Here is a 17999-nt window from a genome sequence, read left to right as displayed (position 1 = left end):
AAAAAAAAAAAAAAAAAAAAAAAACACTTAAAAATGACTTCTAGACCTTTTTAAACAATTTTTCATGGTTGAGATTATAATGTATAGTCAATTCAATCCAGCATTCCTAAGTTATTCTAACATAAGCACTGGAATTTAAAAAAGGAAACCTTCTCCTTTAAAAAATTCTTAAAGTACTCCCAGATTTTTTTTTTTTTTTACTTTATTTCCACCTATACTCAGCTTCTCTGATCAACATGCTCATCACATTCTCAAGTCCTGACCAGTTCCCAAACAAGCAGCCTCCAAGCTCTCCAACTACCCTCTCCTCACCACACAGTTCTCATTGTCTGTCTCCTGGACCTCCTGCCATTAACACTCAGCTTTCCACTTGCTTTTGAAATTGCTCCACTGCAGTGACCCTCATTCTTTTTTCACCTGAGCTTTTTCATGGAACATTTTATGATGCTTAAGTTCTCTCCTTCATATCTCTCTCATCCTATCCAACTGTTCATAATGCCACGTGGAGTTTCTAGCAGCCAAAGTACCTGTTCAGTCTTGAAGAAACCTACTAGGGTGGATTTTCAAAGCCCCTGGGTATATGTGCTGGCTCCAGGGACTTCTATACCATCTCCCTTTGCCTTAAATATTGCTAGTCTCCGGGTGTGGTATCTCACACCTGTAATCCCAGCACTTTGGGAGGCCAAGGCGGGTGGATCATGAGGTCAGGAGATCTAGACCATCCTGGCTAACATGGTGAAACCCCGTCTCTACTAAAAATACAAAAATATTAGCTGGGCATGGTGGCGGGTGAATGTAGTCCCAGCTACTTGGGAAGCTGAGGCAGAAGAATGGTGTGAACCCGGAAGGTGGAGGTTGCAGTGAGCTGAGATCACACCATTGCACTCCAGCCTGGGCTACAGAGCGAGACTCTGTCTCCAAAAAAAAAAAAAAAAAAAAATCACTAGAGGCATTTCTAGGGAGAAGGGCCTAAGTCTTCATGAGCTGGCTGACTCGTGAAGGCAGAACTATTTGTTCTTTTTAACAGCCTGGCCATGGAGGCATAGCAAAGGAATGAGATGTTCTGCTTCCTAGAAATCTCTGAGAGACAGTCATCTTTCCCGCCACCACCTGAGACAGGTGCCCTTAGGAGGAACCTCCTTAAGCTCACACAGCCTGAATGAGTGCCTGGCTCCTGAAATTCAGCCCCTCCTGCGTTCTGCCTCACTCAGCCGGTCCCACCCCCAAGCACATCCTGAACACACGTACCTCTTTTCCAGAGCTGTTGCTGGATTGTTCCTGGAGCTGAGAAGCCTTTTCTTTCCCCAACAGCTCTCCTGAAGATGGGGTAGTCGGCAAGGGAAGTAACACACTTCTCTCAGGGAGTTTTGGGGCAGGGGTTGAAGCTGACTCATTCAGGTAATGGAGCTCAGGGTCCTGCTGTGTCTCCGCTGGCACCTCAGGGCTGTCTCCAGCAGAGGAGTTGAAGCCCCCCTCGCTGCCTGGCAGTAGGCCCCAGTCCGTGTACTCGGCACTCCCTCTGGGCTCCTGCTTGCCACTGGGTTGCAAGAGGTCCTTCTCCAGCTCCCGGTAGTCATCTGAGTACTCAGACATCTCCCCTAGGCCCCAATCTTTGCCTAGAAAGGGTAAGTCCTTTCTGATATCCTCAGGTGAGTCCCCCCAGATCCCTGAGGGGGAGCCCCTGTTCAGCATCATGTCCCCATAGTCCAGCAGCTGTGCAGGCCTCTGAACAGGCCTGAGCACAAAAGTGAGATAAGACCTGATGGGGCCCATCTTCTTGGGCTCACAGTTCTCTTTGCGGGGGCAGCTCACCAGGTAGCAGTGGCCCTCGAACCACCAGGCTAGGTCACAGCTGGACAGGTCACAGCAAGCGGCTGTGCAGTCTACGACAGGGAAGGTGTGAGACACCCGCATGATTCTGGTGGTTTCCAAGTTAGGTGAAATGACTGCATTGGAATACGTCCTCCCCTCGCTGCACTGCTTACAGGCACAACCTGTAAACAAAGTAGTTTCTAATGAGGGAGAGAGGCACATACAGGGAAGCACCTCCAGCTTAAGAAACCAGGAAAAGGGAGTCTTCTCAATCCCTGGACAGTCTGGCAAGCAAATAAACAATGGACATTTCCCACAGAAAGATCACAGCCATCCATCAAACCATCCATCCATCCACTCATTCTCCTACCTTCCCACCCACTCATTCATCTTCCATTCACTCATCCTTCCATTCATCCACCCAGCCATCTTTCCTATCTTTCCGCCTTTCTACCCATCCATCGATCCATCCTTTCACCCACATACCCATCCATCTACCCTTCTACTTTTCCATCCATCTATCCATGCATCCGTCCTCCCATCCATCCATCCATCTTTCCATTCTTCTACCTTTCCACTCATCCATCCATCACTCCATCCCTCCACCTATCCACCCACTCATCCATCCAGATTCTTACATCTATCCATGCACCCTTCCATCCATTTGTTCTTTTTTCATATAGTTTCACTCCACTTACTTAACAGAAACAGTCTTCTACATTATATTTATATTATTTATAATACTTTGCTCCTGATATAAAATTCAGTTATACATGTTTACTTTACAAAATAGCATCATGTCTTTGTTTTATTGTTAATTGATTTTAAGTCTCACAGGCTATCTTGATGCTGGATAAATGGACAGGGAAGCAAACTGTCACAGCGAGGCAAGGAGACCTTTGTAAGGCGGAAGCCTTCAACTCAAAGCTTAGGGCAGTTTTCAGTGTGGCTGGAGGTGGTGGATTCCTTGGCACACCTCTGGGGCGCGCCGTTCCTTTGTTCTGCAAAAAATCACCTGAATGGGGGCTGTTTCGATATACATATGTTAAAAGCAAAGATCTTAATGCCGAATAAAGAAGTTTGAGAAGGCGAGGCTCCCAACAACTAAATCATTCTTCATTTGGTCCAAGTTGCCAGAATTACTTCAGAATCTATTAGACACGCTCTAGAAAGCTCTTCAAGAATGATCAGACTGGAGACCAGGGAACCTGTCACCCATGTTTGTGTGCTCTATAAATCCTAGCCCAATCTGTGGGTATACTAGTTACTTGATGATTGCTGACAAATTAATAAAATCACTGTTGAGGCTTTACAAAGGTAAAAAAGATAGAGAAGTCTGAGTGTGATGGTTCACACCTGTAATCCCAGCACTTTGGGAGGCCAGTGTGGGAGGATTGCTTAAGCCCAGGAGGTTGAGGCTGTAGTGAGCCATGATGGCACCACTGCACTCCAGCCCGGGTGACAGAGCAAGACCCTATCTCAAAAAAAAAAAAAAAAAAAGCACATAGAAGCATCTGCACCTTCTTGAATCTCCACCTGGTTCAGTCCTCCTGCCTCCACCATGTCCATCAAGGTGGCCCATAAGTCCTACAAGGTGTCTACCTCTGGCCCCTGGGCCTTCAGCAGCCACTCCTACATAAGCTGGTCTGGTGCCAGCATCAGCTCCTTGAGCTTCTCTTGAGTAGGCAGCAGCAGCAGCTTCCAAGGTGGCTTGGGCACCAGTATGGGTCCGGGTGGAGGCTATGGTGGGACGAGTGGTATGGAGGGCATCACAGCCATCACAGTCAACTAGGGCCTGCTGAGGCCCCTTAAGCTGGAAGTGGACCCCAACATCCAGGCCATGTGCACCCAGGAGAAGAAGCAGATCAAGACCATCAACAAGTTTGCCTCCTTTACAACAAGGTATGTTTCCTGGAGCAGCAGAACAAGGTGCTGGAGACCAACTGGAGCCTCCTGTAGCAGCAGAAGACAGTTCAGATGAATGTGGACCACATGTTTGACTGCTACATCAACCTTCAGCAGCAGCTGGACACGCTGGGCCAGGAAAAGCTGAAGCTGGAAGCCGAGTTTGGCAACACCCCAGGGCTAGTAGAGGACTTCAAGAACAAGTACAAGGACAAGATTAATAATTTTACAGAAGGCTGGGCACAGTGGCTCACATCTGTAATCCGAACAGTTTGGGAGGCTGAGGTGGGTGGATCAACTGAGGACAGGAGTTTGAGACCAGCCTGACCAACATGGTGAGACCCTGTCTCTACTAAAAATACAAAAATTAGCTGGGCATAGTGGCAGGTGCCTATAATTCCAGCTACTCAGGAAGCTGAGGCAGGAGAATTGCTTGAACCCAGGAGGCAGAGGTTGCAGTGAGCCGAGATCTTGCCATAGCACTCCAGCCTGGGTGAGAGTGAGACTCCATCTCAAAAAAATAAATAAATCAATCAACAAATAATTTTAGCGACAGAGAATGAATTTGTCCTCATCAAGAAGCATGTGGATGAAGCTTACATGAACAAGGTAGAGCTGGAGGAGTCTCGCCTGGAAGGGCAGAACAACGAGATCAACCTCCTCAGGCAGCTGTATGAAGAAGAGATCCGGGAGCTGCAGTCCCAGATCTCGGACACATCTGTGGTGCTGTCCATGGACAACAGCTGGTCCTTGGACATAGACAGCATTACTGCTGAGGTCAAGGCCCAGTATAAGGAGATCACCAACCACAGCCAGGCTGGGGCTGAGAGCCTGGCACAGGTCAAGTATCGAGGAGGCATGGCAAGGCTCTGGCTGGGAAGCACAGGAGATGGACCTAACATCATACAAAGACGGAGATCGTCTGAGATGAATGCAGAACACTGTCCCTGGCTCAGACTGAGCTGAGACTGAGGGCCTCAAAGGCCAGAGGGCTACTCTAGAGGCCACCATTGTGGATGCTGAGCAGCATGGGGAGCTGGCCATTAAGGATGCCAATGCCAAGCTGTCCGAGTTGGAGGCCACCCTGCAGTGGGCCACGCAGGACATGGCGCAGCAGCTGCATGAATATGAGGAACTGATGATCATCAAGCCAGCCCTGGACATTGAGATTGTCACCCACAGGAAGGTGCTGGAGGGCGAGGAGAACCGGCTGGAGTCTGGGATGCAGAACATGAGTATCCATATGAAGACCACCAGTGGCTACTCAGGTGAGCTGAGCTCAGCCTATGGGGGCCTCACAAACCCTGGTCTCAGCTACAGCCTGGGCTCCAGCTTTGGCTCTGGTGGGTGCTCCAGCTCCTTCAGTGGCACCAACTCCTTCGGGGCCATGGTTGTGAAGAAGATCGAGATTCATGATAGGAATCTGAATGATAGCTGGTGTCTGAATCCTCTGATGTTCTGTCCAAGTGAATGGCCACAGCAGCCCCTCCCAGCCTACCCCTTCCTGTGACTGCCCCAGAGCCTGTTGGGGAGGCTGCTGTGCAGGGGAGCATAGGGAACAGGACACCCACCTGAGGCTCAGCCCTCACCCTCAGCCTACCCGCGGGGGAGTTCACTGCCTGAGGTATCCCCTGTTCCCCTTGCCCATGCCTCCAGCTACAAAACAATTCAATGGTTTTTTTCCAAAATAAACCCTCAGCTAGTTCTGCCAACTGCCAAAAAAAGAAAAAGGAAGACAAGGAAATTGCAAATAACATTTATTGGGATGCAATAACTCAGGAATTCATATTTTGAATTAGGAGAGAACACCTCATAAGAAAAGGGCAAAAGGAATGAAAAGTAGAGATTTGCAAGGAAAAACTATGGGTCTCTAAACATTAATGACATCATCTAAAACATTAATGAAGATATTTTCTAGAATATCTTAAAGATGAAATAAGGGGACATTTTGTCTTATACACTCAGCAGCAATGAGTTTGATAAGATGGATGGATGGAGGGGAGTAAGTGATCTACAAGTCATGACAGGGCTTTTCCAATGGCCATCCTTTCTGGAGTGGCCCTCACATCATATCCAATGGTGCTGCCCAAAACTTGGGTGCTTCTGAATCATCTCCAGGTGCTGCTGAAAACCCAGATCCCAGAGCCACACCTCTAGGAGTTCTGATTCAGTAGGCCTGGAGAGGTATGAGAAATCGCATTTTAACAAGGGTCTTGCCAAGGTTATCTTCATTACGGCTTTGTTACATTTTGATAAACTGTACATAACAGTTTTTCTAGCCATATCACCACCCTCAATCCTTGGTATACTCAAATGGGCTCAGCCAGCCCAGCCTAGTCATGGGTCTTCTTAAATGATGCTCACCAATGATTTTTTGCCATGGGTGTATCCACCAAAAGCAAACTGAGTATAATGAAGATAAAGATTTCTGATCAAAGAAAGTCTGGCCTTTCCATCCAGATCTAGTATGCAATTCTTTTCAGTATACAAACATAAAGTTTTCCTAGTATATGTGAAATGTGATTTTATTTTCCCATGGAATAGTCATGATAATAATAAAATTCCTGTTTACAGAAAACCATTCATGCATGAGGTCTGCCTTTCATGCTTTTACATGTAAAATAATTCTATTGAAAAGCAAACTAACAGCACCTTCACCTCAGGTTGATCTGAGTTGCTTACACTAGACAAGAAACTCAAGCCCAACACGGGTATCTCCAGGGTAGTAGTTCCCTACCTGCAACTGTCACCAGCAGCAGCAATGAAGAGAGCACACCTGTGGGGGGCACCATTCTGCACCACACAGTGGGTGATGGCAGGCTTCTGAGGCGGCCCTGCAGAGCGTTTGGTGCAAGCTTCCTTTGATGTTTTTTAGGAGCCAGATTTGGCCTCAAGAACTTCAAAGGAAAAACATAAAAGAGGAAGGAAGAAAAGAATAGGTAAATGTAGAAACATCCAAAATTATTTCTATCATTTATTCATGTCAGTGGGAAGCCTGTCCTAGTCACATCACAGAGCCACATTCCAGGCAAACATCCACCTAGAGCATTTGTTCAAATAGCCAGTATAGTTCCTGAGAAGAGCCAAAGAATTTCAGGCTTACTCTCCTTACAAGCTGTGGAAATAAACGAGGACCAACAAAATGAGAAAAGCAAAGGCTATTTATTCAGAGCTTGCTATAGAAAGGCAATCAGCCACCATCACTTGTCTTTGGCAGAGACTCAAAGACAGGCAGAGGAGTGGGAAAACTTTATAGTGGAAAAAGGGAAAGTCTCAGGTGTGCTTTAATTGGAGGCTGTTGGAAGGGGACGCTGCAGGCGGCTCACTAGAAGTGGGGCATCCTACGTGATTGGTTAGGAGGCATGTTTGGCGTTCTCTGACTGGTCCAAAGTTGGAAGAAGGGATAAAAATTAAGGAAGCCATTAGTTATTAATCAAGTCCTGGTCATTCGGGGCTGACTGTTACAGAAGTTACTGTTTAGCTTCCAGGATTGTTTTTAGAGATAGCAACCTGGCTTCCTACAAGTCTGACTTATAGCAGGCTGGCTTCCTAGGCTGCTTATTGTAGATAAGGGACTGGTTTCCCGGGCTGTGGATTGTCGGTCAAAGTTCTATTTTATATTTGTTCTGGCCATTGTCTGCTTTTATATGCAGGCTCTCAAAGCTAAAACTATGAAATAATGATGGAATAAATCATACTACTGTATTTCATATATATATATATATATGTGTGTGTGTGTATATATATATATTTGAGACAGAGTCTTGCACTGTCATCCAGGCTAGAGTGCAGTGGCACAATCTTGGCTCACTGCAATCTCTGCCTCCTGGGTTCAAGTGATTCTTGTGCCTCAGCCTCCAAGTAGGTGGGACTACAGGCACACACTACCACACCCGGCTAATTTTTGTATTTTTAGTAGAAACAGGGTTTTGCCATGTTGGCCAGGCTGGTCTCGAACTCCTGGCCTCAAGTGATCTGCCCATCTCGGCCTCTCAATGATTACAGGCGTGAGCCATCGTGCCCAGCCTATATTTCATGAATTCTAACACGTAAATATTTTCACATTTTACCATTTCTGATACCAGGATGTCCTACAATTGCAGATGGCCACGTGCCAGGCAGGAAGTGGATGGTATTGTTTATGCATGCACATCAGCTGTGCAGAACTGGAGTCAAACAGAGGCTTGGAAGAACATCCCAAAGACAACATGAGGCACTCGCTTAAGATAATGCTGCATCCCAGCTGGGAGTGGTGGCTCACACCTGTAATCCCAGCACTTTGGGAGGCCAAGGCAGGTGGGTCACGAGGTCAGGAGATCAAGACCATCCTGGCTAACATGGTGAGGCCCCATCTCTACTAAAAATACAAACAATTAGCCAGGCGTGGTGGCGGGCGCCTGTAGTCCCAGCTACTCTGGAGGCTGAGGCAGGAGAACGGTGCGAACCCACGAGGCGGAGCTTGCAGTGAGCCAAGATTGTACCACTGCACTCCAGCCTGGGTGACAGAGTGAGACACTGTCTCAAAAAAAATAAAAAAGGAGAAATGCTACATTCCCCCAAAGCTCATGATGGCACACAGGCAATATGTGGAAAAGCCACAGGTATCAATAACTGCACTGACAAGTTATTGGGCAGGAAGAAAATTTAAGAATACCTTAATGTGTCAGTTATGTGTTCCTTTTAACATATGCACAAGAATGATCTATGATAAAAATCTGTCTAAATAAGCACCCCCCTCAATTTCTTTCAATTTGTTTAAACATTCTTTTTTTTTTTTTTTTTTTTTTTTTTTTTTGAGACGGAGTCTCGCTCTGTCGCCCGGGCTGGAGTGCAGTGGCTGGATCTCAGCTCACTGCAAGCTCCGCCTCCCGGGTTTACGCCATTCTCCTGCCTCAACCTCCCGAGTAGCTGGGACTACAGGCGCCCGCCACCTCGCCCGGCTAGTTTTTTGTATTTTTTAGTAGAGACGGGGTCTCACAGTGTTAGCCAGGATGGTCTCGATCTCCTGACCTCGTGATTCGCCCGTCTCGGCCTCCCAAAGTGCTGGGATTACAGGCTTGAGCCACCGCGCCCGGCTAAACATTCTAAGTGAGAAGAATATGATAAATCTTGGCTTAATTGACAGCATTCTTTTTCTTAGTGGTATTTAAAATAATCATGCATCTTATTAAATACAATCATTAGCATCTTACATTTAATTGAATTTGGTGAATATAAGCACTTCATTTTTGCCTGGTACTTTCTCGGTGTGATCTTCACAACAACCCAGACATATTGTTATCTCTGCATTAGATGATACAATTGAGGTTCAAAAAAGTGAACTGGTTTGCCCAAGGTAGAAGAACCATTACAAGGCAGTCTGGACTTGGAGCTGCACTCCAAGTGCTTATTATTTCAAATACATAACAAAGACTCCCAGGAGGAAACACACAAGCTAATGTTCAAAAAACCTACATAAGGTTTCCTAATGTGGTGTCAGAATCCTGCTGTGAGTTGCAAGATGGTATGCTGTGATAAACTAGATTTTAGTTCCAATTCACACCAGTCTCTCCCACCCACCCCTTCATTCCTCCTCCCTCCACACAGAGGATGTGTGGATAAAACCTTATAGAAGGATAAGACTCTTCCTCATCCATTTCCAGAAACACTGCAGTACTTTTAGAAATTTATAAGTGTCATAGGGATAAAAAAGAGAGGGAAACACCCCTACAGATGTCTCCAGTCAGTTATTTAAGAACTCTGTGGCAGCCTAGTGGGGGCAGGAAATAACCGGAAAGGACAAGGAGCCTGCAAACAAAATCAAACACATAACATTCTCTTAAGATGGTGTCTGAAGTTCTAGGCCTTGTTTTTGAGTTTAACCGAGGAACAATTCAAATCACAAGAGTGCCGCCCGTTGAACTGCACATAGGGGCCTGCCATCGACCACACAGAGCACAGGTGCTGCCTAGCCTAACACCATCGCTGGCCATGCTCTGGGTAGGTGAAAAGGGCCTTTAAGGTCCAGAGGTGGGCTGAGTTAGACCAAGGGACAGGAAGGAACCAGAGTAAAGGTGAGCTAAGGTAAGGTCAGGAAGTGGGTGTAACACCTCTGTGTCAGTACAATGGACCCGAGGCCATCAGAACACCTGCTTTGATAAGGTAAAATGGAGAAAGAAAACAGTAAGCATTTCATAACATTCATGCCTAAAACCCTAGAGGAAGAATACCTGGTTCTGCAAAGTTTGCCACCAATAACTCCCTTTGCTTCCAGTGAGGAAAGTATTTTAGAGATGGGAGGTGGAAGGGAAGACTGGGCCATCTTCCATCTGCAGCCATTGACTACTCCCTAACCAAAGGGCAAGAGAAGAGCAACTGGCCTCCCAGAAATGACATTTATTCAGCTGCCCAAGGTGCTGGGGCCCAGAATAGCAACACCGCTATCAGCCAGGAATCATTGGTCAAGAATCCCATGGATAAAGATTGGGCCTCCACCGTACCATATGGTACCTTCAGGCAAATTAAGAAAAGGCAGCTCTAAGAGAAGATACTGCTCTGAAGGAACACAGTTTGGCAAATGGACTGTAAACCAAATTCCCAATCCCATGCTCCTTTGATGAATGCCTTTGGTTGTGCAAGGTACAACTTTCACAACCATATTGTACCTGGAAAGCAATTCATTGTCACTATCTCAGTGCAAATTTTACAGGTGCTCAGCATAAAAAGCGTTTCCTCTTCTCAATACCATATTTAAGGTTCTTTTTTGGGGGTACATTAATGTAAGAAGACAATGCGTCTCCATTTCCTCAACATTAAAAGACATATGGACTAGGTGTTATCAAAAATTCCTTCAGCTCTAATAGCTTATAAGTGTTGCTTTTTTATTTTTGTTTTTATTTGTTATTTTGGGACAGAGTTTTGCTCTTGTCACCCAGGTTGGAGTGCAATGGTATGATCGTGGCTCACAGCAACCTCTTCCTCCCGGGTTCAAGTGATTCTCCTGCTTCAGTCTCCTGAGTAGCTAGGATTACAGGTGCCAACCACCATGCCCAGCTAATTTTTGTATTTTTAGTAGAGATGGGGTTTCACCATGTTGGCCAGGCTGGTGTCAAACTCCTGACCTCAGGTGATTCACTCACCTTCGCCTCCCAAAGTGCTGGGATTACAGGCATGAGCCACTGCACCTGGCCAAGTGTTGCTTTTTAAATACATAGTTAGTTAGTACTTTATGGGTTAAATAATGCTTCACATATATTATCTTATTTGATCTACTTGTAGGAACTGTTTCTGAGTTAGTTCTCATTCCCATTTTACAGGAAAGGACGCTGAGTTTCAGAGTCAGTCTTTAGATTCAAGACCTCAAGCTTTCACTGTGGCACCCCCACCCTCTTTGATGGTTCTGTGAAGTTCGTCCATTCCACTCTGGATTACTTAAGACTTTCCTTACTTATTATTCAGTCTCCGAATGACCCAGTTCTCTTGACGGACTCATGCTCTCTCCTGCTGCTTGCCTTCTGCCCACCTCACTGTAGTTTTCTGTCTTTATTAAAAGGGAAGAAAATATTTAAAGAATTTACATAGAAAGCCTGTCAAGCTCTTTAACAATTTTGATCAAAGGTAAAGTTGAGTCAAGTGACAAAATAAAACTTTTAAAATAAGGCTTCACAAGTTCAAAATTTTATAAATAGTACAAGCCCATATATCCTTCCATAAACTCTGCATGGATCAATTGTATACATGTAAAGATCTGAAAGGAAACATCCTCCCATGGTGAAAACCGGTGACAATAATAAATGCTTTTTTTCTTTTCCTTTTTTGCTTCTTTTCTGATCCGTATTTTCTATTTTTTCTAAACTGAACACGTCTTACCTTTGTATTAATAAAATACACATGTAGTTTTCATTTTTATAGAAGACAGATATTTTAATATGGTCATTCTGACACAGGTTTTAAACAAAATTACTGAGAGATGTTGGAATGAATATTTCTTTATTTTATTTTATTTTATTTTTGAGACACAGTCTCACTCTGTCACCTAGGCTGGAGTACAGTGGTGCGATCTCAGCTCACGCAACATCCACCTCCCAGGTTCAAACGATTCTCCTACCTCAGCCTCCCAAGTAGCTGGGACTGCAGGTGCGTACCACCATACCCGGCTCATTTTTGTATTTTTAGTAGAGACAGGGTTTCGCCATGTTGGCCAGGCTGGCCTCGAACTCTTGACCTCAAATGATCTGCCCGCTTCAGCCTCCCAAAGTTTTGGGATTATAGGTGTGAGCCACTGCCCCTGGCTGGAATGGGTATTTCTGACTCCTGATATTTCTGGCCGTATTCTGTTCCTCAATCTCATTCCTTCTCTAAGCTTCCGGTCATGCGTGACCCCTAGGCCATCTGAGAAGCCTCACCCCAGCTGAATTATTTCCCTTCTTTGGGTGATGGTGATGACATCACTGATTCAGAGATGGTGTAAGGCTCAGGACTGGTGTCAGAGAATGAATGAGATGTGGGAATGGGGTGAGCCCAGAGATAGGGCCAGAAATGGGCAAAGCACAGAAAGGTATTCAACAAGTACTGATGGAGCACTTCCTGTGCCAGGACACGGATAAGGGAGGGATGAAGGTCAAAGATGCAAAGAATGAGGCTCAAGGATAAGATGAAGGTGACTGTGGCAAAGACTGCCTGTTCAGTGAACACTCTCCATTTATTCCTTAGTAATAAAACTCACATAATTATCTGGGGCCCCAGAATACCCAACTAACAGACCCCTCACCTTTTGCAGCTTAGTGTGGTCATGTGATTATACACTGGTCAAAGAGACAGAAAAGGAACTATTGAATAAAACTTCTGAGGAAAGCTCTTTTTGTCCTTCTCATCTTTTCTTCTTCCTGCTGCCTAGAACAGAATACAAGGTCTGCTGCCACAGCAGCCATCTAGGACTACACGGAGGCCTTGAGAAAGCAAGCCAGTGCTGGGAAGATGGAAGGAGCTGGGTCCTTGAAGACGTGGGACTGCCTACCAGCCCTGGACAGCCAACCTTTGATTTCTTGAGGAAAAAATAAACTTTTCTCTCATTTAAACCACTGCTTATCTTGAACATCTGTTTCTAAGAAGCCAGGCTGGGTGCAGTGGCTCATGCCTGTAATCCCAACACTTTGGGAGGCTGAGGCGGGTGGATCACCTGAGGTCAGGAGTTTGAGACCAGCCTGACCAACATGGTGAAACCCTGTCTCTACTAAAAATACAAAAATTAGCTGGGCGTGGTGGCACACGCCTGTAATCCCAGCTACTTGAGAGGCTGAGGTGGGAGAATCACTTGAACCGAGGAGGTGGAGGTTGCAGTGAGCCGAGATTGTGCCATTGCACTCCAGCCTGTGCAACAAAAGCCAGACTCCATCTCAAAAAAAGAAAAGAAAAAGAAAAGAAAGAAAGCCAGACCTAATTTTATCTGGTAAGTGACACTATTTGACCTTTTTTTTTTCCTGTTTATGGGTTATAAAAAAATTCGGTTCAGGTAAGATCAAAGCAGACACCTACAGTGAGTAATGGCTGCTTTATGGAGAATGCAAATACTATAATGCCAAATGACAATCTAATAATTTTTAAAGTGGCAGATATACCCCTGTATTCTGAAATCACTTATATGGTAGCTAACATTTGCTTCCTTATAGGAGCAATTAATTTTTTAGGTGTATGTATATTTTCTCTTCAACTAAATTGTAAACTTCCTGAGGAAAGGGACGAATTTAAAACATAAGCTGACACATTCATACTTCTAGGTTTTACTTATTTCTCATCTACTAATATTAACAATTTTAGTTAAAAAAAGAAGGCTTAAGTATGCATTTTAAATACAAATATGTTCCTTTCATTAAATACATTTTTTAAAATGACATGATTTCAAAATTGCTGCTCTCCATGCCAAATAACTTTGCAATCCCCAACTGTGAACGAAGTAATTGGCAGCATAGTAGAAAGAAGATGCTTAAATGCCCATTTTTAAGTCTCAAGGAGAAAGCAATTTAAAAAATAAACAGAAGATTAAATTATATCCATATCTCTTCAAATTCTAACAATTAACAACCACTAGGTAGAAGATGTAACAGAAAACTATAGCAATAAAAATTACAGAAACCATAATAGAGGACTACAGCAGCAGCAACAGACAAAAAATAGAAGACCTAAGGCTGACTTTAACAAGGTATTTGCATATCTATTTTAAGACAACCTTAAAATGCTACTAAGGAAAAAATAAATAAATAAAATGCTACTGAGGAACACAACAAAACCTTAAATAGATGGAGAAAAATGTTAAATAAATGGGGAAAAACATGCATAAATGTTCTTGGACAAATAGACTCAGTATCATAAATATATCAGTGTTTCCTAAATTAACCCATAAAGTTCTTCATGTCCAATAAAATGATGCTGGCAGAATTTTATTTGGGTGAATGAAAACTAGAAAAAATGAATTTTAAAGTGCACATGGGAAAATTAACAAGAAAAAAGGCCAAAATGTTTTGAAAAATAAGATAATTGAGGGAAAACTGGTCTTACCATATAATGAAATATATTATTTTAAAAATCATTAAAAGAGGATGGCTGGCCGGCGCGGTGGCTCAAGCCTGTAATCCCAGCACTTTGGGAGGCCGATACGGGCGGATCACGAGGTCAGGAGATGGAGACCATCCTGGCTAACATGGTGAAACCCCGTCTCTACTAAAAAATACAAAAAACTAGCCGGGCAAGGTGGCGGGTGCCTGTAGTCCTAGCTACTCAGGAGGCTGAGGCAGGAGAATGGCGTAAACCCAGGAGGTGGAGCTTGCAGTGAGCTGAGATCTGGCGCTGCACTCCAGCCTGGGCAACAGAGCGAGACTCCGTCTCAAAAAAAAAAAGAAAAAAAAAAAAAAGAGGATGGTACAGGTGCAAAAATGGATCACTGAATGGTGCAGATATTCAATAAATGGATCCAAATACTTCCAAGACCAAAGGACATGATTAAAAATGGCATGTCAAATCAGTGGAGAAGGCCAGGTACAGTGGCTCAGGCCTGTGAGCCAACTGCTCATACTTTGGGAGGCTGAGGCAGGTGGACTGCTTGAGCTCAGGAGTTAGAAACCAACTTGGGCAATATGGTGAAACCCCGTCTCTACTAAAACTACAAAAAATTAGCTGGGTGTGGTGACAGCCACCAGTAATTCCAGCTACTTAGGAGGTTGAGGCACGAGAATCGGTTAAACTTGGGAGGTAGAGGGTGCAGTGAGCTGAGATTATGCCACTGCACCCCAGCCTGGGTGACAGAGCCAGGCCCTGTCTCAAAAAAAAAAAAAAAAAAAAAAAAGGCCAGGCACAGTGGCTCACACTTGTAATCCCAGCACTTTGGGAGCCCAAGGTGGGCAGATCATGAGGTCAGGAGATCGAGACCATCCTGACCAACATGATGAAACCCCATCTGTACTAAAAATACAAAAATTAGCCAGGCATGGTGGCACGCGCCTGTAATACCAGCTACTCGGGAGGCTGAGGCAGAAGAATTGCTTGAACCCGGGAGGCAGAGGTTGCAGTAAGCCAAGATCGTGCCACTGCACTCCAGCCTGGGCAACAAGAGCAAAATTCTGTCTCCAAAAAAAAAAAAAAAAAAAAAAAATCAGTGGAGAAAAGGTAGGTTGTTAAATAAATTGTATTAGAGAAACAGGTAGTAACTGAAAAAAAATGCTAAGCTGTATCCCTGCACCAAGATAAATTTCTTTTTCTTTCTTTTAGTTTTTACTTTTACAGGTGTTAAAATAAATTTCTAATGAAAAGCACAAGCCCATAAAAGCACTACAAGAAACTATGAGACTGACTTTTGACAAGGGCTCCAGGACAATTCAATGGGGAAAGAATAGTCTTTTCAACAAATGATGCTGCAACAAACAGATATCAACATGCAAAAGAATAAAATTTGACCCCTACCACACACCATATACTAAAATTGACTCAAAATGGATCAAAGACCCAAATATCAGAACTAAAACTACAAAACTATTAGAAGAAAACATGGGTGTCAATCTTCATGAACTTCGAATACACGATGGTTTCTTAAATATGACACCAAAAGGACAAACAATAAAAGAAAAAATAGATAAAATAGACATCACCAAAATGAAAAACTTTTGTGCTTCTAAGGACACCATCAAGCAAATGAAAAGACAGCCCATGGAATGGGATGAAATTCTTGCAAATCAAAAATCTAATAAGGGACTTGTATCTAAAGTATACAAATAAGCATTATAAGTCAATAATAAAAAGACAAATCATTTTAAATATGAACAAGAACCTGAATAGACAGTTCTCCAAAAAGATACATAAATGGCTAATAAGCTTATGAAAAGATGCTCAATATCATTAGCAATCAGGGAAATGCAAGTCAGAGAGACAATGAGATACCACCTCATACCCACTAGCATGGCTATAGTAAAAAAGATAATTAAAAACGTTGTCAAGCATGTGAGAAATTGGACTCCTCATACACTGTTGGTGAGAATGTAAAATAGTGCATGCAGCCACTTAGAAAATAATTTGGTAGCTCTTCAAACAGTTAAACAGAGTTACTATATAACCCAGCAATTCTACTCCTATGTATATACCCAAGAAAAATGAAAATATGTAGCCACAAAACAATGTGTACATGATACAGGAGTTAGGCCTGGCAGGGTGGCTTGCTCCTATAATCCTAGCACTTTGGGCGGCTGAGCAGGGAGGATCGCTTGAGCCCAGGAGTTTGTGATGAGCCTGGGCAACATAGGCTAAGCCTATGGTTTTTTCGAGCCAACTCTGTCTCAAAAAAAAAAAAAAAAAAATTGTACATGAATGTTGATAATAGCCAAAAAGTAGAAACAACCCAAACATTCATCAACTGAAAAATGGATAAAAATAATGTGGTATATCCATGTAAAGGCATAATAGGCAATATAAAGGAATGAAGCACTAATACATGCTAGAGCATGATAAACCTTGAAAATATGCTTAAAAAAAAAAAAACCCAAAAACATTATGCTAAGTGAAAAGAAGCCAGTCAGGAGGAACCACATATTATATGATTCAATTTATATGAAATATGCAGGATGGGCAACTCCACATAGACAAAAAGTAGATTAGTAGTTGTTCAGAGTTGGCAGATTGGAAGAAAATGGGGAGTAAACTATACAGAGTTTTGCTTTTTTTTTTTTTTTTTTTCTTTTTTTTTAAGTAATGAAAATATTCTAGGCCAGGGTCAGTGGCTCACGCTTGTAATCCCAGCACTTTAGGAGGCTGAGGCGGGCAGATCACCTGAGGTCAGGAGTTCGAGATCAGCCTGGCCAACATGCTAAAATACAAAAATTAGCCAGGCATGGTGGCGGGTGCCTGTAGTCCCAGCTACTCAGGAGGCTGAGGCATGAGAATCGCCTGAATCTGGGAGGTGGAGGTTGCGGTAAGCTGAGATCATGCCACTGCACTCTAGCCCAGGTGACAGAGAAAGACTCTGTCTCAAAGGAAAAAAAAAGAAAAGAAAAATATGGATAAATTTTATCCACTAATAAAATATATGGATTTTTTAAATGTTCATGGAAAATCACCATAAGTGCAGTAAAAGTGTCAACAACAAACTGGGAAAATATTTGCAACTCATATTGCAGACAAAAGATAATTTCCCTAACACATAAGAGCACTTTCAAATTAATAAAAATTCAACGGAAAAAGTCTATCAACAGACAGAACATAGAAAAGAAAATATAAGCACATTTGAAATACATTAAAAGATGTTCAGGCCCAGGGGTGCAGTTGCTCACCCCTGTAATCCCAGCACTTTGGGAGGCTGTGGCAGGTGGATCACTTGAGCCTAGGAGTTCAAGACCAGTGTGGACAACATAGGGAGACCCTATCCCTTAAAAAAATATAATTAGTGTGGCATAGTGATATGCACCTATAGTCCCAGCTACTCAGAAGGCTGAGGCAAGAGGATCACTTGAGCCCAGGAAGCAGAGGTTGCAGAAAGCTGAGATCACATTGCACTCCAGCCTGGGTGATAAAGTGAGACTCTGTCCCAAAAAAAAAGAAACAAAGAAAAAAGAAAAAAAGGATGCTCAAATTTACTCGTAAAAAGAAAAATGCAAATTAAAACAATGAGATGCCATTTTTTACCTAAGAGATTGTCACATATGGAAAAAGTGTGGGCCAGGCATGGTGGCTCACACCTGTCATCCCAATACTTTCGGAGGCCCAGGTGGGAGGATCACTTGAGTCCAGGAGTTCGAGGCAGGCCTGGGTAACACAGCGAGACCTCA

The 17999-nt window shown here is 43.7% G+C and overlaps 1 protein-coding gene and 1 pseudogene across 11 annotated transcripts in view; one reads left to right on the top strand and one right to left on the bottom strand.

Annotated features, from left to right (window-relative positions):
* Window positions 1–17999, bottom strand: part of KIAA0319 (KIAA0319 ortholog) — a 102739-nt gene that overhangs the window by 53188 nt on the left and 31552 nt on the right. For 5 of the 11 annotated variants that reach the window (XM_017878539.1, XM_017878540.1, XM_017878541.1 and 2 more), the window contains 3 exons: window positions 11144–11236; window positions 6455–6614; window positions 1249–1994 (listed from right to left, as the gene is read on the bottom strand). In XM_017878539.1, coding sequence (XP_017734028.1) covers window positions 1249–1994; window positions 6455–6509 — 801 coding nt within the window. In that variant the 5' untranslated portion in view covers window positions 6510–6614; window positions 11144–11236. Of the gene's footprint in view, window positions 1–1248; window positions 1995–6454; window positions 6615–11143; window positions 11237–17999 lie in introns of those variants that run through there. The other 6 variants (XM_017878544.1, XM_017878542.1, XM_017878547.1 and 3 more) reach the window with 3 other exon arrangements.
* On the top strand, window positions 3374–5187 carry LOC108533673 (keratin, type II cytoskeletal 8 pseudogene; annotated as a pseudogene).

This window comes from Rhinopithecus bieti, unplaced genomic scaffold, assembly GCF_001698545.2.
Source record: "Rhinopithecus bieti isolate Rb0 unplaced genomic scaffold, ASM169854v2 scaffold_11110, whole genome shotgun sequence".
NCBI lineage: Eukaryota > Metazoa > Chordata > Mammalia > Primates > Cercopithecidae > Rhinopithecus > Rhinopithecus bieti.
This window is presented reverse-complemented; position numbering and strand designations above follow the sequence as displayed.